We start from the raw sequence: 20817 nt of genomic DNA on the forward strand, positions 1-20817 counted from the left end.
GGTCAACCAACAGCCCATCAACCAGTCAACTAAATGGGCTCAGCCTTAATGTCGACACCTATAAATATCCTGGTATACGGCTGTATTGGTCACCGTCATTCCATACCCACCTCACCCACCTTCAGGGTAAAGTTACATCCACCGCAGCAAAAACATCCTTCACCCACCTGCCAAGCACAGCCTTGGAACAATGAACACACTGCCAATCCTGGACAACCTCAATGTGGATTAAAGGCCCCAAAACCTCCCTCAAACTAGATGTACTTTACCACACTGCCATGAGCTTTGTTACCAGCGCCCCCTTCAACACTTATCACTGTGACCTTTACAGCCTGGTCAACTGGCTCCGTTTACATACGCGACACTAGACCCCTCTAGCTCGGCGTCTCCACTAGCAACCTGCCCTCTGCTAGATGTAGAGCTGGTTACTCCCGTCAGTCATTCCAGTGTTCTGCAGCCAGAAACTGGAATGAGCTGCAAAAGACCATCAAAACTTTACACATTCATCCCACCACTCCTTAAAAAACATTACCTGATCAATACACCTGCTGATCATTCAATCTGACACCACACTCCTTCAAAAACATATTACCCGATCTGCTGACTGATCAATACACACCTGATTATTCAGTCTGATGAGTTTTCATTTTTGCTGCCTGTTGTGGTAGTTCTGCTCGAACCCAGTGTTAATGTTTCTCATTAGGGCGGCAGCTAGCCTTGGGCTAGTAACCGAAAGGTCTCTGGATCGAATACACGAGCAGTCAATGTGGAATATCTGTCAATGTTTCCTTGAGCACATTTCCTGCAGGGACACCGTACTACTACGGCTGACCCTGTAATTCACCTATCAGGTGTATGTCACAAAACATAGTGGGGCAAAAAAGTATTTAGTCAGCCACCAATTGTGCAAGTTCTCCCACTTCAAACCTGTTAGGGATGATGCAAATTTTCCCAGCTTTTTGTTAAAAATCACACAACATTTCAAAGTCCTGCTACTCATGCCAGGAATATAGTATATGCATATGATAAGTATGTGTGTATAGAAAACACTGAAGTCTCTAAAACTGGTTAAATCGTGTCTGTGGCTATAACAGAACGTGTTTAGGAGTAAAAATCCCTGGTAAAACTGTTTACCAAAAACACACAAAAAAAATATTCATCCGCCATTCAATGTATTGTCTAAGGCGAAAGAAAATAAATGAGGATCCCCTGTAAACGCCTACAGCTTCCACACGATGTCACCAGTACTGGCATTTCAAGTCTGCTTTATCCTTGGTTAGATGACGTATAGGCCCTTCCTGTTTCAGGCTCACCACAGGATGTTGTGAAATTGAAAACATGGACGATGATTTCAAGACTTGCTGCTATCGAATACAGATCGCCCCGTGATCAATTTTATAGATTATTAACGTTTATTAATACCTAAAGTTGGTTTACAAAAGTAGTTTGAAGTGATTTGTAAGAGTTTATAGGCAACTTTTGTAATTTTAAAAAGTGACGTTGCGTCTTGTAAAGGGGCATTTTCCTGGATCAGACCGGCTTTCAGCAAAATACATTTTGGATATACAATGACGGATTTAATCGGGAAAAGGACCCAATTGTGATGTTTATGGGACATATAGGAGTGCCAACAAAGAAGCTCGTCAAAGGTAATGAATGTTTTATATTTTATTTCTGCGTTTTGTGTAGTGCCGGCTACCGCAAAATCTTTTGTTTAGGTCTCGTTCAGGTATTTTGGGGGGTGCATGCTATCAGATAATAGCTTCTCATGCTTTCGCCGAAAAGCATTTTACAAATCTGACTTGGTGGCTAGATTCACAACGAGTGTAGCTTTAATTCAGTACCTTGCATGTGTGTTTTAATGAAAGTTTGAGTTTTATCGAAAACTATAGGTGGCGCTTTTTAATTGCATGGATTTTAGGTTCATGCAAAGGAACTAAATTCCGCATCATCCCTAAAAAAAGATGAGGCCAGTAATTTTCATCATAGGTACACTTCAACTATGACAGACAAAATTAGAAGGAAAAAAAATCCAGAAATTCCAATGAATTTATTTGCAAATGGTGGAAAATAAGTATTTGGTCAATAACAAAAGTTTCTCAATACTTTGTTATTTACCCTTTGTTGGCAATGACAGAGGTCAAACATTTTCTGTTAGTCTTCACTAGGTTTTCACACACTGTTGCTGGTATTTTGGCCCATTCCTCCATGCAGATCTCCTCTAAAGCAGTGATGTTTTGGGGCTGTTGCTGGGCAACACGGACTTTCAACTCCCTCCAAAGATTTTCTATGGGGTTGAGATCTGGAGACTGGCTAGGCCACTCCAGGACCTTGAAATGCTTCTTACGAAGCCACTCCTTCGTTGCCCGGGCGGTGTGTTTGGGATCATTGTCATGCTGAAAGACCCAGCCACGTTTCATCTTCAATGCCCTTGCTGATGGAAGGAGGTTTTCACTCAAAATCTCACAATACATGGCCTCATTCATTCATTCTTTCCTTTACACGGATCAGTCGTCCTGGTGCCTTTGCAGAAAAACAGCCCCAAAGCATGATGTTACCACCTCCATGCTTCACAGTAGGTATGGTGTTCTTTGGATGAAACTGTCCTCCAAACACGACGAGTTGAGTTTCTACCAAAAAGTTATATTTTTGTTTCATCTGACATTCTCCAAATCTTCTTCTGGATCATCCAAATGCTCTCTAGCAAACTTAAGACGGGCCTGGACATGTACTGCAGGATTTGAGTCCTTGGCGGCATAGTGTGTTACTGACGGTAGGCTTTGTTACTTTGGTCCCAGCTCTCTGCAGGTCGTGTGGTTCTGGGATTTTTGCTCACCGTTGTTGTGATCATTTTGACCCCACGGGGTGAGATCTTGCGTGGAGCCCCATATCGAGGGAGATTATCAGTGGTCTTGTATGTCTTCCATTTCCTAATAATAGCTCCCACAGTTGATTTCTTCAAACCAAGCTGCTTACCTATTGCAGATTCAGTCTTCCCAGCCTGGTGCAGGTCTACAAATGTGTTTCTGGTGTCTCTTAGGTCTTGGCCATAGTGGAGCTTGGAGTGTGACTGTTTGAGGTTGTGGACAGGTGTCTTTTATACTGATAACAAGTTCAAGCAGGTGCCATTAATACAGGTAACGAGTGGAGGACAGAGGAGCCTCTTAAAGAATAAGTTACAGGTCTGTGAGAGCCAAAAATCTTGCTTGTTTGTAGGTGACCAAATACTTATTTTCCACCATAATTTCCAAATAAATTCATTAAAAATCCTACAGTGATTTTCTGGATTTTTTTCTTCTAATTTTGCCTGTCATAGTTGAAGTGTACCTATGATGAAAATTACAGGCCGCTCATCTTTTTATGTGGGAGAACTTGCATAATTGGTGTCTGACTAAATACTTTTTTTGCCACACTGTATGTGTCTCTATAAATAAAATGGGGCCAATGTGTGAAAAAATGGTTTGAAACAAAAATAAAAGGACTTTCATGCAGTTCCACATGTATACTTCTAGGAATACTATGCTAATTGTCCCTGTACTCCACCGAGGACTATCTGTACTTTAACCAGGGTTCATGCAGAAATTGGCAAGTCAACTTCAAGGACTTTCAGGGACTTTTTCAAACACATTGTAATTTAAGGACCTCAATGATATACAATTGCATAATTTATATAAGTGTACATATATGGCCTGAAATAGAATGAGTAAATGTCTGAAATTCAAGGTAGGCCTCTTCCAGTACTTGAATTTCTGCGCTCCAAATTCAAGAAGGCTGCTTCAAGCAACTTGTATTGTTTAAAATTGCAGGTCTATCATGAAAAACTAAATGTATTTGTCATGTTATTTTATTAACGGATCATATTATAAATAAGGCCATTAGGCTACGTCATTTTAGTCATTATATGCTAAATAATTAACAGCAAGTGTTAGGTGTTGCGCAATAGTCTATCCGACAATTGCGCACAGTAGACTTGGTGTCCAATCCGAGGCACAAAGACATGAACACGTTACCTTGATGCTTTCTCTTCAATCGAACAAGACCCTGCTGTAAATCAAGCAGACAGACGATCAACCTCAAATAGCTAGAGATATTCCATCCAACGTGGATCCAGGCAGAGTGTCTTCACCGACTTGACGAAGGAGACACCATCATATTTTGGACATTACTCAAGCCCCTTTCTTCCAGCACCTGGGCTGTTTTGGCATTGTATATGCTATCGCAACAGATGCTCCTCACTTCACTGTCACTTGGAAAATTCCTTCCTGGATCGGATGTATGAAAATATCACAGAGTAACTAAAATCAGACGGACACCAAATGCACATCCAACAAGTGCTTTGCATAATTATTGAAGTACCACATTAATGACAGTATCGATCAAGGTAATGTGACTTTCGGTTAGAAGCATCAGATGTTTTACCACCCACCAGGTGAATCCAGTAGCATTAATGTTTTACCACCCACCAGGTGAATCCAGTAGCATTAATGTTTTACCACCCACCAGGTGAATCCAGCAGCATTAATGTTTTACCACCCACCAGGTGAATCCAGTAGCATTAATGTTTTACCACCCACCAGGTGAATCCAGCAGCATTAATGTTTTACCACCCACCAGGTGAATCCAGCAGCATTAATGTTTTACCACCCACCAGGTGAATCCAGTAGCATTAATGTTTTACCACCCACCAGGTGAATCCAGCAGCATTAATGTTTTACCACCCACCAGGTGAATCCAGCAGCATTAATGTTTTACCACCCACCAGGTGAATCCAGCAGCATTAATGTTTTACCACCCACCAGGTGAATCCAGCAGCATTAATGTTTTACCACCCACCAGGTGAATCCAGCAGCATTAATGTTTTACCACCCACCAGGTGAATCCAGCAGCATTAATGTTTTACCACCCACCAGGTGAATCCAGCAGCATTAATGTTTTACCACCCACCAGGTGAATCCAGCAGCATTAATGTTTTACCACCCACCAGGTGAATCCAGCAGCATTAATGTTTTACCACCCACCAGGTGAATCCAGCAGCATTAATGTTTTACCACCCACCAGGTGAATCCAGCAGCATTAATGTTTTACCACCCACCAGGTGAATCCAGCAGCATTAATGTTTTACCACCCACCAGGTGAATCCAGCAGCATTAATGTTTTACCACCCACCAGGTGAATCCAGTAGCATTAATGTTTTACCACCCACCAGGTGAATCCAGTAGCATTAATGTTTTACCACCCACCAGGTGAATCCAGTAGCATTAATGTTTTACCACCCACCAGGTGAATCCAGCAGCATTAATGTTTTACCACCCACCAGGTGAATCCAGCAGCATTAATGTTTTACCACCCACCAGGTGAATCCAGCAGCATTAATGTTTTACCACCCACCAGGTGAATCCAGTAGCATTAATGTTTTACCACCCACCAGGTGAATCCAGCAGCATTAATGTTTTACCACCCACCAGGTGAATCCAGCAGCATTAATGTTTTACCACCCACCAGGTGAATCCAGCAGCATTAATGTTTTACCACCCACCAGGTGAATCCAGCAGCATTAATGTTTTACCACCCACCAGGTGAATCCAGCAGCATTAATGTTTTACCACCCACCAGGTGAATCCAGCAGCATTAATGTTTTACCACCCACCAGGTGAATCCAGCAGCATTAATGTTTTACCACCCACCAGGTGAATCCAGCAGCATTAATGTTTTACCACCCACCAGGTGAATCCAGCAGCATTAATGTTTTACCACCCACCAGGTGAATCCAGCAGCATTAATGTTTTACCACCCACCAGGTGAATCCAGCAGCATTAATGTTTTACCACCCACCAGGTGAATCCAGCAGCATTAATGTTTTACCACCCACCAGGTGAATCCAGCAGCATTAATGTTTTACCACCCACCAGGTGAATCCAGCAGCATTAATGTTTTACCACCCACCAGGTGAATCCAGCAGCATTAATGTTTTACCACCCACCAGGTGAATCCAGCAGCATTAATGTTTTACCACCCACCAGGTGAATCCAGCAGCATTAATGTTTTACCACCCACCAGGTGAATCCAGCAGCATTAATGTTTTTACCACCCACCAGGTGAATCCAGCAGCATTAATGTTTTACCACCCACCAGGTGAATCCAGCAGCATTAATGTTTTACCACCCACCAGGTGAATCCAGTAGCATTAATGTTTTACCACCCACCAGGTGAATCCAGCAGCATTAATGTTTTACCACCCACCAGGTGAATCCAGCAGCATTAATGTTTTACCACCCACCAGGTGAATCCAGCAGCATTAATGTTTTACCACCCACCAGGTGAATCCAGCAGCATTAATGTTTTACCACCCACCAGGTGAATCCAGCAGCATTAATGTTTTACCACCCACCAGGTGAATCCAGTAGCATTAATGTTTTACCACCCACCAGGTGAATCCAGTAGCATTAATGTTTTACCACCCACCAGGTGAATCCAGTAGCATTAATGTTTTACCACCCACCAGGTGAATCCTGACCCTGTGGGGTCCATCTTTGTACTTGCCCTAGTCCCTGCAAAATTGATTCAATTGACCAAATCATCACCAAACTTCTGACTGGAGTCGAGTGCGTTGGATGCGGGGGCAGCGATGTGCCACCTTGGGTCCCCGGGGACAGGACTGGGGTCATGTTTGATTCCATTGTTCCCTTAACACCTATTTTATTAATTGTATTTAATTTTTCACTGGTGTATTTATTTTCCGTCATCATTTTTTTTGTTTGACACCTTGGTATGGGGTGGTTGGGGGGAGGATAAAGGACTGGGGATGTTGTATTGCTGTCAATGTCAAATCCAAAATGTTTTTAGTCAGATGCACAGAATACAACATTTCACCTTACAGTGAAATGCTTACTTATGAGCCACTAACCAACAATGCAGTTTCAACAAAAATACAGATAAGAAAAAAAGATAAAAGTAACAAGTAATTAAAGCTGTAAAAAAAGATATATATATATGTATATATATACACAGGGGGGTGCCGGTACAGAGTCAATGTGCGGGGGGCATCGGTTAGTTGAGGTAGTATGTACATGTAGGTAGAGTTAAAGTGACTATGCATAGATGACAACAGAGAGTGGCAGTGGTGTGGAGGGGAGGCAATGTGAATAGTCTGTGTAGCCATTTGACTAGATGTTCAGGAGTCTTATGGCTTGAGGGTAGAAGCTGTTAAGAAGCCTCTTGGACCAAGACTTGGTGCTCCGGTACCGCTTGCCATGCGGTAGCAGAGAGAACGGTCTATGACTAGGGTGGCTGGAGTATTACAATTTTTACGGCCTTTCTCTGACACCGCCTGATAGAGGTCCTGGATGGCAGGAAGCTTGGACCCAGTGATGTACTGGCCGTACACACTACCCTCTGTAGCGCCTTACAGTCAGATGCCGAGCAGTACCATACCAGGCAGTGATGCAACCCGCCAGGATGCTCTCGATGGTGCAGAGGTAGAAGCGTTGGGGATCTGAGGACCCATGCCAAATCTTTTCAGTCTCCTGAGGGGGAATAGGTTTTGTCGTGCCCTCTTCACAACGGTCTAGGTGTGCTTGGACCATGTTAGTTTGTTGGTGATGTGGACAAAGGAACTTGAACTTCTCAACCTGCACCACTGCAGCTCCGTCAATGAGAATGGGGACGTGCTCGGTCTTCTTTTTCCTGTAGTCCACAATAATCTCCTTTGTCTTGATCACGTTGAGGGAGAGGTTGTTGTCCTGGCACCACACGGCCAGGTTTCTGACCTTCTCCCTTTTGTCTGTCTCGTTGTCGTCGGTGATCCGGTCTACCACTGTTGTGTCATCTGCAAATGTAATGATGGTGTTGGAGTCATGAGTGAACAGGGAGTGCAGAAAGGGACTGAGCACGCACCCCTGAGGGGCCCCTGTGTTGAGGGTCAACGTGGCGGATGTGTTGTTACCTACCCTTACCACCTGGGGGTAGCCCTTCAGGAAGTCCAGGATCCAGTTGCAGAGGGAGGTATTTTGTCTCAGGGTCCTTAGCTTATTGATGAGCTTTGAGGGCACTATGGTTTTGAACGCTGAGCTGTAGTCAATGAATAGCATTCTCACATAGGTGTTCCTTTTGTCCAGGTGTGAAAGGGCAGTGTGGAGTGCAAATAGAGACTGCATCATCTGTGGATCTGTTGGGGCGGTACGCAAATTGGAGTGGGTCTAGGGTTTCTGGGATGATGGTGTTGATGTGAGCCATGACCAGCCTTTCTAAGCACTTCATGGTTACAGACGTCAGTGCAACAGGTCAGAAGTCATGTGATGTGGTGTACTCCTCATGCCAGTGGAGGAATCACAGAACATATTCCAGTCTGCGCTAGCAGAACAGTCCTGTAGCTTAGCATCTGCATCATCTGACCACTTTTTTTGTTGATCTTGTCACTGGTGTTCCTGCTTTAATTTTTGCTTATAAGCAGGAATCAGGAGAATGGAATTATGGTCAGATTTGCCAAATGGAGGGCGAGGGAGAGCTTTGTATGGGTCTCTGTGTGTGGAGTACAGGTGGTCCAGAGTTCTTTTCCCTCTGGTTGCACATTTAACATGCTGATAGGAATTTGGTATAACTGACTTAAGTTTCCCTGCATTTAAGTCCCCGGCTACTTGGAGCACTGCCTCTGGGTGAGCTTTTTCTTGTTGGCGGAATACAGATTTTTCAATGCCATCTTCGTGCCAACCTCTGACTGTGGCTGGATATGTAAACAGCTACAATGAAGCTTATCATGAGAAATTCTTAGATATCGTGCACCAGTTGCTGTTTACAAAAATACATAGACCGCCACCCCTTGTCTTACCAGACGCCACTGTTCTATCCTGCCGATACATCGTATAACCAGCCAGCTGTATGCTGATATTGTTGTCGTTGAGCCATGACTCTGAAGCATAAGATGTTAACAGTTTTTAATGTCCAGCTGGTAGTTTAATCATTCCCAATAACTTGTCCATTCCAAAGATTGCATGTTATCAAGCAGAATTGAGGGGAGTGGGGGTTTATTCGAGCGCCTCCAACTCCTCAGAAGGTAGCCTGCTCTACGGCCTCTCTTTCTCCACCTCCTCTTCACGCAGATCACTGGGGTCGGGGGAGAGAGCCGTATATCCTCTGCCTCGGTCTCGTCAGAGTAGAGAAGAAAAAGGATTCTGCTAGTCCATGCTGAGTAATTGCGGTCCTGATGTCTAGAAGATCTTTTGGGTCATAAGAGACGGTAGCGGCAACATTATGTACAAAAACTGTAAAAAAAAGAATAATTTTTTTTAAGTTACAAACAACGCAAATTAACACAATCAGTTGGGGGCACGTAAAACTTTTGGCTTCTGCTCCGGCGCAATCTTACACACATCTTTCCTCACAATGTCTCTATGTTCTCAAACTTACAAATGAACTATTAAAGTAACTATATATATATATATATATATATATATATATATATATATATATAGTGCATTCGGAAAGAATTCAGACCCTTTTACTTTCTCCACAATTTGTTACGTTACAGCCTTATTCTAAAATTAACCAAGTTATTTTTTCCCCCTCGATCTGAACACTTCATAATTACAATTTTTACAAATGTATAAAATAAAAAAAACTGAAATACCACATTTACACAAGTTCAGACCCTTTACTCAGTACTTTGTTGAAGCACGTGTGGCAGTGGTTACAGCCTCGGGTCTTCTTTGGTATGAAGCTACAAGCTTGGCACACCTGTAATTGGAGAGTTTTTCCCCAATCTTTTCTGCAGATCCTCTCAAGCCCTTTCAGGTTAGATGGGGAGCGTCACTGTACAGCTATTTCCAGGTCTCTCCAGAGATGTTCGATAAGGTTCAAGTCCGGGCTCTGGCTGTGCCACTCAAGGACATTCAGAGACTTGTCCCGAAGCCACTCCTGTGTTGTCTTGGCTGTGTGCTTAGGGTCATTGTACTGTCGCCCCAGTCGGAGGTCCTGCCTGTGCCCGGGTTCTTGGTCACCTCCCTGACAGAGGCCCTTCTCCTCTGATTACTAAATTTGGTCGGGGCGTCCAGCTCTAGGATGAGTCTTGGTGATTCCAAACTTCTTCCATGAAAGAACGATGGAGGCCACTGTTCTTGGGGCCCTTCAATGCGGCAGAATATTTTTTATACCCTACCGCAGAGCTGTGCCTCGACACAATCCTGTCTCGGAGCTCTACAAACAATTCCTTCGACATCATGGCTTGGTTTTTACCTTATATAGACAGGTGTTTGCCTTTCCAAATCATGTCCAATCAACTGAATTGACGACAGGTTTCTACAACTTGATTGGAATCCACATCTCAAGGACGATAAATGGAAACAAGATGCACCTAAGCTCAATTTTGAGTCTCATAGCAAAGGGTCTAAGTACTTAGGTAAATAAGGTATCCGTTTTTGTTATATTTCCACATATATACATACACACACAATCATATGCAAACATTTCTAAAAAAAGGTTTTTGCTTCTTCATAATGGGATATTGTGTCTAGATTGATAACGACATTTTTTATATAATTCATTTTAGAATAAGGCCGTAACGTAACAAAATGTGGGAAAAGCTCAGGGGACTGAACCATTTCCGAATGTACAGTACCAGTCGAAAGTTTGGACACACCTACTCATTCAAGTTGTATTTATTTTCTACATTGTAGAATAGTAGTGAACACAGAAAAACTATGAAATAACAAAATCAATATATATTTTAGATTCCTCAAAGTAGCCACCTTTTGCCTCGACAGCTTTGCACACTCTTGGCATTCTCTCAAGCGTCACCTGGAATGCTTTTACAACAGTCTTTAAGAAGTTCCCACATATGCTGAGCAATTATTGGCTGCTTTTCCTTTACTCTGCGGTCCAACTCATCCCAAACCATCTCAATTGGGTTGAGGTCGGATGATTGTGGAGTAGAGGTCATCTGATGCACCACTCTCCTTGGTCAAATAGCCCTTACATAGCCTGGAGGTGTGTTGGGTCATTGTCACGATGAAAAACAAATTCTAGTCCCACTAAGTGCAAACGAGATGGAATGGCGTATTGTTGCAGAATGCTGTGGTAGCCATGCTGGTTAAGTGTGCCTTGAATTAAAAATCAGACAGCGTCACCAGCAAAGAACCCCCACACCACCTCCTTGCTTCACGGTGGGAACCACACATGCGGAGATCATCCGCTCACCTATTCCGTCTCACAAAGACACGGCAGTTGAAACCAAAAATGTCACATTTGGACAAATGACAGATTTCCACCAGTCTGATGTCCAACACTCATGGTTCTTGGCCCAAGCAAGTCTCTTCTTCTTATTGGTGTCCTTTAGTAGTGGTTTCTTTGCAGCAATTCAACCATGAAGGCCTGATTCACACAGTCTCCTCTGAACAGTTGATGTTGAAATGTGTCTGTTACGCTAGCTGTGCCACCAGAGACTCTGGGTTCGCGCCCAGGCTCTGTCGCAGCCGGCCGTGACCGGGAGGTCCGTGGGGCGACGCACAATTGGCCTAGCGTCGTCCGGGTTAGGGAAGGTTTGGCCGGTAGGGATATCCATGTCTCATCGCGCACCAGCGACTCGTTTAGCGCACACTGCGCCCGGCCCGCCACAAGGTAGCCAGGTGCTCTAACACATTGTTGCGGCTGGCTTCTGGGTTGGATGCGCGCTGTGTTAAGAAGCAGTGCGGCTTGGTTGGGTTGTGTTTCGGAGGACGCATGGCTTTCGACCTTCGTCTCTCCCGAGCCCGTACGGGAGTTGTAGCGATGAGACAAGATAGTAATTACTAACAATTGGATATCACGAAATTGGGGAGAAAAGTGGGTAAAATAAAATGTTTTTTTAAAGGGGGGAAAAAATTAAAAAAAAGAAGTGTGTGTTACTTGAACTCTGAAGCATTTATTTGGGCTGCAATTTCTGAGGCTTGTAACTAATGAATTTATCCTCAGCATCCTCTGTGTCTTCCTTTCCTGTATCGGTCCTCATGAGAGCCAGTTTCATCATAGCGCTTCAGGGTTTTTGCGACTGCACTTGAAGAAACTTTCAAAGCTCTTCACATTTTCCACATTGCCTGACCATGTCTGAAGTAACGGACTTCTGTTTATTTGCTTACTTGAGCTGGTCTTGCCATAATATGGACTTGGTCTTTTACTAATCTTCTGTATACCACCCATACCTTGTCACAACACAACTGATTGGCTCAAACGCATTAAGGAGGAAAGGAATTCCACAAATTAACAAGGTACACCTGTTAATTGAATTGCATTTCAGGTGACTACCTCATGAAGCTGGTTGAGAGAATGCCAAGAGTGTGCAAAGTTGTCACGGGTGGCTACTTTGAAGAATCTCAAATATATTTTGATTTGTTTAATTAAAACTTTTTTGGTTACTACATGATTCCATATGTGGTATTTCATAGTTTGTCTTCACTATTATTCTACAATGTAGAAAAGTGTAATAGAAAAAACCCATAGAATGAGTAGCTGTTCAAACTTGACTGATAATGTACATGTATATATATTTTTTAAATGCATTCACATGTATTATTTTGGATTTTTGTGCCCATGAAAACTTTTAACCCCATAACAGAGACAACATTTTAGGTAGGTCTCAGAATTACAGTGTCTCTATATAAATAAAACTGACAGCTACAGTGCTTTCAGAAAGTATTTCCTTGAACACCACAACGCTTTATTATTTAGGACAAAAAGTTCATTTCTTGGCCACATGTTTTGCAGTATTAGTTAAGTGCCTTGTATACAGAATGCATGTTTTGGAATATGTTTTATTCTGTACAGGCTACCATCTTTTCACTCTGTCATTTAGGTTAGTATTGTGGAGTAACTACAACGTTGATCCATCCTAATGTCTCTCCTATCACAGCCATTCAATGCTGTAACCATTTTAAAATCAACATTGGCCTCATGGTGAAATCTCTGAGCAGTTTCCTTCCTCTCCTTTACATGACTTTATTGGTGGGGTCGACATTCAAAAATTAGGTTAACCACTATTATTGAACACGGACTGAGTCTAAGCAACTTGTGACTTGTTAAGCACATTTTTACTCCTGAACTTCTTTAGGCTTATCATAACAAAGGGGTTTTAAATACTTATTCACTCAACACATTTCAGCTTTTCATGTTTTATTCATTTCTCAAATGTTCTATAAACAGAATTCCACTTTGACATGATGGGGTAATGTGTTTAGATTAGTGAAACATAATTCCACTTTGAGATGGGGTAATGATGGGGTAATGTGTTTAGATCAGTGAAACAGAATTCCACTTTGACATGATGGGATAATGATGGGGTAATATGTTTAGATCAGTGAAACAGAATTCCACTTTGACATGATGGGGTAATGGGGTAATGTGTTTAGATCAGTGAAACAGAATTCCACTTTGATATGATGGGATAATGATGGGATAATGATGGGGTAATGTGTTTAGATCAGTGAAACAGAATTCCACTTTGATATGATGGGGTAATGATGGGGTAATGTGTTTAGATCAGTGAAACAGAATTCCACTTTGACATGATGGGGTAATGTGTTTAGATCAGTGAAACAGAATTCCACTTTGACATGATGGGATAATGATGGGGTAATGTGTTTAGATTAGTGAAACAGAATTCCACTTTGACATGATGGGGTAATGGGGTAATGTGTTTAGATCAGTGAAACAGAATTCCACTTTGATATGATGGGATAATGATGTGATAATGATGGGGTAATGTGTTTAGATCAGTGAAACAGAATTCCACTTTGATATGATGGGGTAATGGGGTAATGTGTTTAGATCAGTGAAACAGAATTCCACTTTGACATGATGGGATAATGATGGGATAATGATGGGGTAATGTGTTTAGATCAGTGAAACAGAATTCCACTTTGACATGATGGGGTAATGGGGTAATGCGTTTAGATCAGTGAAACAGAATTCCACTTTGACATGATGGGATAATGATGGGGTAATGTGTTTAGATTAGTGAAACAGAATTCCACTTTGAGATGATGGGGTAATGATGGGATAATGTGTATAGATCAGTGAAACAGAATTCCACTTTGATATGATGGGATAATGTGTATAGATCAGTGAAACAGAATTCCACTTTGATATGATGGGGTAATCCACATGTTAATCTATTTTAAAATTGTAAAATTGTATATAGTGCGTTATGTTTAGTGCCATTGTGTGTTCTGTGCTCCGTTATACCTCTTGGCCAGGTCGTCATTGTAAATGAGAATAGGTTCTCAACTGACTTGATTAAATAAATAAATCATTAAGGCAGCACAGATACTGTCTGAAATGGCAGCCTATTCCCTATATAGTGCCATACTTTTGATTAAGACCCATAGGCCTCTGGGATAGGGAATAGGGTGCCATTAAGGATGCGGCCTGTGTGTGAGAGAGTGAAGACAACATTGACGTTTTCCTGTCATTTGCATTTTCTGTTGATATTTATGCGGAACAAAAATATTTTTACAGTAACATTTACATTCTTGAATACTGTGTTACTGTAAAACCTAGAAACACACCCATGTCCATATAACACACACAGAGAATGTTTACCCATAAGCACCTGCTCTAGCACTACAACACTGAAGAGCCGGACACACGTAGGCTATGCACACACACACACACACACACACACACATCTCTTCCTGGCTTCCCATCACGCTGACGTTCCCCTGTTTGAAATGCCTCCTTCCTTCCCCTGAAGTAATCAGTGATGGTCAGATGATGGGTGAAAGCTATGTTGAGTTCGATGCAGACAACAACATGTTCACTTCAACAAATCAAGCAGAACTGCAACAGACAACAAGACAAGGTGGCAAGTTTGGGGGAGGTACTAGATGGGGAGGGTTGGGGTCTGGTAGGGTAGAATGGGGTTGCTGGTGAGGTCCTTTCAGGTCAAGTAGCGTTGGATGGAATTGGTTTGGATGGGGGTACTAGGCCGAAGTCCTAGGGTGAGATGAGTTTGAATTGAGTTAAATTAAATAGAGGAAGGTTAGGGAAAGGGCTGAACCGTGGGATCAGGCACAGCTGGGTTCTGAACGACAGCGGCCAGGGTTAGGGCCCAGTGATGGATTCAGTCTCGTACCTGCAGTCTCTAGCAGGGCCGTGTCTAGGTGAGGGGTTAGAGGTGAGGGTTTAAAGCTCGTACCTGCAGCCTCTAGCAGGGCCTCGAGGCAGGGCCGTGTCTAGGTGAGGGGTTAGAGGTGAGGGTTTAGAGCGCGTACCTGCAGCTTCTAGCAGGGCCTCGAGGCGGGCCTGTGTCTCTGGGTCGACAGTGCGGAGGTCCACTCCGTCTGTGGCGCTGGACAAAAGCAGCTCCGAGGCAGTCTTCATGATGGGGTTCTCCAAGTCCTCCTGGTCCAAGATAAATGACTCCACCTGGGGTAAGAAGAAGAGGGAGAGAGACAAGTGTAAGCAACGCATAACATATAAAAGCACATAACAGCAGAAGGGGAAATCCCACTTGATGTTGCATCTTGATCTGCAGCCGACCCCCAAAATGTGTAATATTACATTGCTTGAAAATCTGTATGCATAGGGATTATTCAACTCTGTCCATCAACAACTATGACTGGAGTCATGTAATGTAAACAAGCACAGTTCTTCAGGTTGACTGGTGTCCTGCACATCTCCATTCTTATTTACATGACTGGATGTTTTTCTCCAACACACCACCTCTTCATGAGTGAGTAAAAACATGTGGCTCAGATAACCAACTGCAGCTGAAACGTATTGGCCGTGGCGTGTTGCAGGGTAGAAAGGATCTGTCATCTACTCTGGACAATTGACCAATCAAATGAGGGGTGTGGTTCCATATTTCTAATATTTACTAGAGAATTATGTCAAGAGATTTGTATTGTTTATCAAAAGGGGAGGTTCAGTTACATGGCTCACCATTTTGGTCCAAAGTTGTGTCTGTATGAGAGTTAAGGCTTCCCATCCGGAACAGTTCCACAACATATTAGGAGCACATTGTGAAGTTGTTCGTTTGTCGTCGGCAAGGTTTTTTGTTGTTGGCCCAAGTCGGTAGTCGAAGTGTACGTCCCTTCGCCGGTGATTGGTCAACAGTAGGGATTCTTCAATTAAGTGTTTGTCATTCAACGAAAGACGAATAATTTTCATGTACATTTTTTCACTTGAGAAACACTCAACCAAACATCTTAGTTAGATGTAAAACTGTGCAATTAAGATCACCATGGCAAAAAAGTCAATTAATGAATGATTTTAGCTATCATAGATTCATTCAGACGATTTTGAAGAAGTGTATGAGTCGCTTTGACATCTCAAAATGGACAAACAGTACTATTGCTGCCTTCTCGTTTTTTAAGGGAGTATGCGAGCCCTCGTTCGGAGCATACTCGCCAACCGAACTGAAGCATGCGGAAGGCTCAAGTTTTCCCTGAACGTGTGTATAGGTCACGTTCATGTTTCCCCTGAACGTGTGACCTGACCTGAACTATGGGACAGCTAGAAGGCAGGGACAGTGAAAACAAAACCTCCCTCTGTCATTTCTCAAAGAGTCCCTGTTCAATATGTAGGTCTCAGGCCTGCGTTGGTTTTTCCACTTGTTGAACTAGACATTAGGCACTCTGTACACACCCAGGTGTCTCTTAAGGTCTGATTCCCTCCCTCCACCCGTAGCCTCTGCCTCTAGGGCAGCAATGCAGCCTGACACATTCTCATTGGCCCAGAGGCCTCATTAATGACACGGTCTGGGAATTGAGGAAGATTCCGCCAAGCCAAGGCTAAAGATACATAAACCACTGAGCCTTATTTGAGGAAAAAGAAACACAAATAAAGATTCTTAAAAAAAGGTATGCACACACTGTGCTGTGACACGCTTTAGATCAGGGATGGACAACTAATGTCCTCAGGGGCCTGATTAGTGGCACACTTTTGTCCCAGTCCCAGCAAACATACCTGGCTCCAATAATCAACTAATTATAATTGTCAGTTTAGAATGAAATTATACTGAACAAAAACCATAAACGCAACATGTAAAGTGTTGGTCCCATGTTTCATGAGCTGAAGTTAAAGATTGCAGAAATGTCTCAAATTTTGTGCACAAATGTGTTTACATCCATGTTAGTGAGCATTTCTCCTTTGCTGAGATAATCCATCCAGCTGACAAGTGTGGCATATCAAGAAGTTGATTAAACAGCATGATCAATACACAGGTGCACCTTGTGCTGGGGATAATAAAAGGCCACTAAAATGTGCAGTTGTGTCACGCAACACAATGACACAGATTTCTTAAGTTGAGGGGGTGTACAATTGGCATGCTGACTGCAGGAATGTCCACCAGAGCTGTTGCCAGAGAAAATGTTAATTTCTCTACCATAAGCCGCCTCAAACTTTAATCTTTGAGAATTTGGCAGTATGTCCAACCGGCCTCACAACCGCAGAACACGTGTGGTGCGGCAGGTAGCCTAGAGCGTTGGGCCAGTAACCGAAAGGTTGCTAGATCGAATCACAGAGCTGAGGGGCATGATTAGTGGCGTTCTGCCCCTGAACAAGGCAGTTAACCCACTGTTGCTAGGCCATCATTGAAAATAAGAATTTGTTCTTAACTGACTTGCCTAGTTAAATAAAAGGTTGAATAAAAAAATGTAAACTAATTTCCTCATATAAACTGTACCTCAGTAAAATCATTGAAATTATTGCATGTTTATTTTTGTTCATTATAGTCTAACTCATCTGTGTGACTCCAGAGCACGTGAGTGGAGTGAAGTGAGGAGCGAAGCAAGCCCACTTTGACTGGAGCGCAGAATGAGTTCGCGAAAGTTCCCAATTTCACTCCAGCATCGCTTCAGTGGCACTCACTTCATGAGCTCAGGGCATGCATGGCCCAGCATGCATCACTTCATGAGCTCAGGGCATGTCCGGCCCAGCATACATCACTTCATGAGCTCAGGGCATGTCCGGCCCAGCATACATCACTTCATGAGCTCAGGGCATGTCCGGCCCAGCATACATCACTTCATGAGCTCAGGGCATGTCCGGCCCAGCATACATCACTTCATGAGCTCAGGGCATGTCCGGCCCAGCATACATCACTTCATGATCTCAGGGCATGCCCGGCCCAGCATGCATGTAGGTTACTTGTGTGCTGCTATAGCCCCTTGCTTTAGCTACGTTCATGGAGTTCGCAAAATATTTTCATTCAGAAACTGAAAACACACAGGTGCAAAATCAAGGTGACTTAAAAAGATGAGGACCAAGAGCAAGACAGGGAGTGCAGTGATGTAGTACTATGTGCACATGCTAACAGGAAGGAACGAAGTGGGTAGCTAGCTGTGTCATTCTAGCAAACTATTTATAAACAACAAAAAAATCTTATATCTTAAAAGTTTGGTTCATTTTTTTTCCATTTAGCTATAAAATAGGCTATGATTGATTTTGACCCAATAGGCCTGACATATTAGTTCTTCCAAGGAGCTTTCATAGAGTTATTTTGCCTAAAAACCTATTGGCCTACCTATTAGGGCGGTCCTCGACTAAAGAAAATATTGGTTGAGTGAAAGTTCTGTTCTTTCGACCAAATCGATTGGGCGAAATGTTTAAACATCCTTTTCCATACATAGATTTAATTAAAACATATGGTGTGTCTATATCTATATATATATATATATATATATACTACCGTTCAAAAGTTTGGCGTCACAACTGGCAGCTTCATTAAATAGTAGCCGCAAAAAACCAGCCTCAAAAGTGAAGAGGCGACTCCGGGATGCTGGCCTTCTAGGCAGAGTTACAAAGAAAAAGCCACATCTCAGACTAGTCAATAAAAAGAAAAAATTAAGATGGGAAAAAGAACACAGACACTACTAGACAGAAGAACTCTGCCTAAAAGGCCAGCATCCTGGAGTCGCCTCGTCACTGTTGACCTTGATGCTAGTGTTTTGCGGCTACTATTTCATGAAGCTGCCAGTTGAGGACTTGTGAGACGTCTGTCTAGTTTGAATAACAATGTAATGTACTTGTCCTCTTACTCACTTGTGCACCGGGGCCACCCCTCTTTCTATTTTGGTTAGAGCCAGTTTGCGCTGTTCTGTGAAGGGAGTAGTACACAGTGTTGTACGAGATCTTCAGTTTCTTGGCAATTTCTCACATGGACTAGCCTTCATTTCTCAGAACAAGAATAGACTGACGAGTTTCAAAAGGAAGGTCTTTGTTTCTGGCCATTTTGAGCCTGTAATCGAACCAACAAATGCTGATGCTCCAGATATTCAGCTTGTCTAAAGGACAGGAGTGATGGTTGCTGATAATGGGCCTCTGCACACATGTCGATATTCCATTTAACATTTTTTTTTTTAAATATATATATATATATATATATATATATTTAAATCAGCAATTTCCAGCTACAATAGTCATTTACAACTTCTACAATGTATTTCTGATCAATTTCATGTTATTTGAAAATGGACTAAATAAATGTACTTTAAAAAAAATTAAAAACAAGGCCATTTGTAAGTGACCCCAAACATTTGAACGGTAGTGTATATTCATTGAGCTGGTCTAATGCTATAAGCGCACTATTTCATGAATTAAGCCACAAATGACTCGAGGTAGCCGGAGCTCAAGATAACCAGAATAAATAAATAAATACTTGACCATCCTTCTCCCGCTTCTCCTTCACAGATTCGGACAGTAACACAAGGAGAAGGCAACCTTTCTCATGTGGAACGCCAATTTATATCTTACCCTTTCTACCGATCTGCCTGCCAGTTACGGTTTTCATATACACATTTTTAATTATAATAACGTCTTGTAAAAATTGCCAATAAAGCCAACAAATAAAAACATTGCAGCCTGCAGGAAGAAAATATCCTGATAAATATAAATCATGTCGACTTATCATGGCCTGTCTGCAATGAACTTGAAACATGGTATCAAGTGGGGTCCAGCCAGAAGCTCCTGCAGGCTAACTTGCAACACTGTATAAAATATTCTGGGCCTTCAGTTTCCTGGCTGCCAGCGAGCTCAGGACAGACACAGCTGTAGGCTATATGCACAAGGGATAAGAAGTAATCAGGTAGGCCTATTTTATGACGTTTCCACTGGATCAGAGCATTACATTTTTTCCCTTTCACGCTGAGTGGTTATCGAAAGGGAGAGGGCTGGAAAGATTTTTCAAATACATTGAGGAACGAACTATTGTCATTCTCAGTGGATGTAAAAACAGACATTTGCTTGCTGTTCGAGGTGAAGAAAACATTACTGTGAGAGGATACACAGCTCAGTGGAATGTGAAGCTAAATCAGAAATACTATCAGGTCCCCAAAATGGGCACATATATAGTGCATCTGGAAAGTATTCAGACCCCTTCCCTTTTTCCACATTGTGTTACGTTATAGCCTTATTCTAAAATGGATTAAGCCACTCCTCACTAAAAGGCACATGACAGCCCACTTGGAGTTTGTAAAAAGGCACCTAAAGACTCTCATACCGATCAAACCAAGATTGAACTCTTTGTCCTGAATGCCAAGCGTCAGTCACATCTGGAGGAAACTTGGTACCATCCCTATGGTGAATGCATGGTGGTGTCAGCATTATGCTGTGGCGATGTTTTTCAGCAGCAGGAACTGGGAGACTTGTCAGAATCGAGGGAAAGATGAACGAAGCAAAGAATAGAGAGATCCTTGATGAAAACCTACTCAGGACCTCGGAAGGTGAACCTTCGTCACAGTCTAATAGGACACCGACCCTAAGCACACAGCCAAGACAAGACAACGCAGGAGTGGCTTCGGGACAAGTCTCTGAATGTCCATGAGTGGCCCAGCCAGATCCGGGACTTGAACCCGA

The 20817-nt window shown here is 42.7% G+C and overlaps 1 protein-coding gene across 16 annotated transcripts in view; it reads right to left on the reverse strand.

The window, feature by feature from the left end:
- LOC118384059 (ankyrin repeat and KH domain-containing protein 1-like) overlaps nt 1–20817 on the reverse strand; it is a 95123-nt gene that overhangs the window by 67367 nt on the left and 6939 nt on the right. For all 16 annotated transcript variants that reach the window (XR_008129375.1, XM_052514643.1, XM_052514637.1 and 13 more), the window contains exon 2: nt 15234–15387. Coding sequence is in view for 15 of the 16 variants with exons in the window: in XM_052514643.1 (XP_052370603.1) it covers nt 15234–15387 (154 nt within the window). In the remaining variant the exon portion in view is untranslated. The remainder of the gene's footprint in view (nt 1–15233; nt 15388–20817) is intronic.

Source organism: Oncorhynchus keta, chromosome 4 (genome assembly GCF_023373465.1).
Source record: "Oncorhynchus keta strain PuntledgeMale-10-30-2019 chromosome 4, Oket_V2, whole genome shotgun sequence".
In the NCBI taxonomy this organism is placed as follows: Eukaryota; Metazoa; Chordata; class Actinopteri; order Salmoniformes; family Salmonidae; genus Oncorhynchus; species Oncorhynchus keta.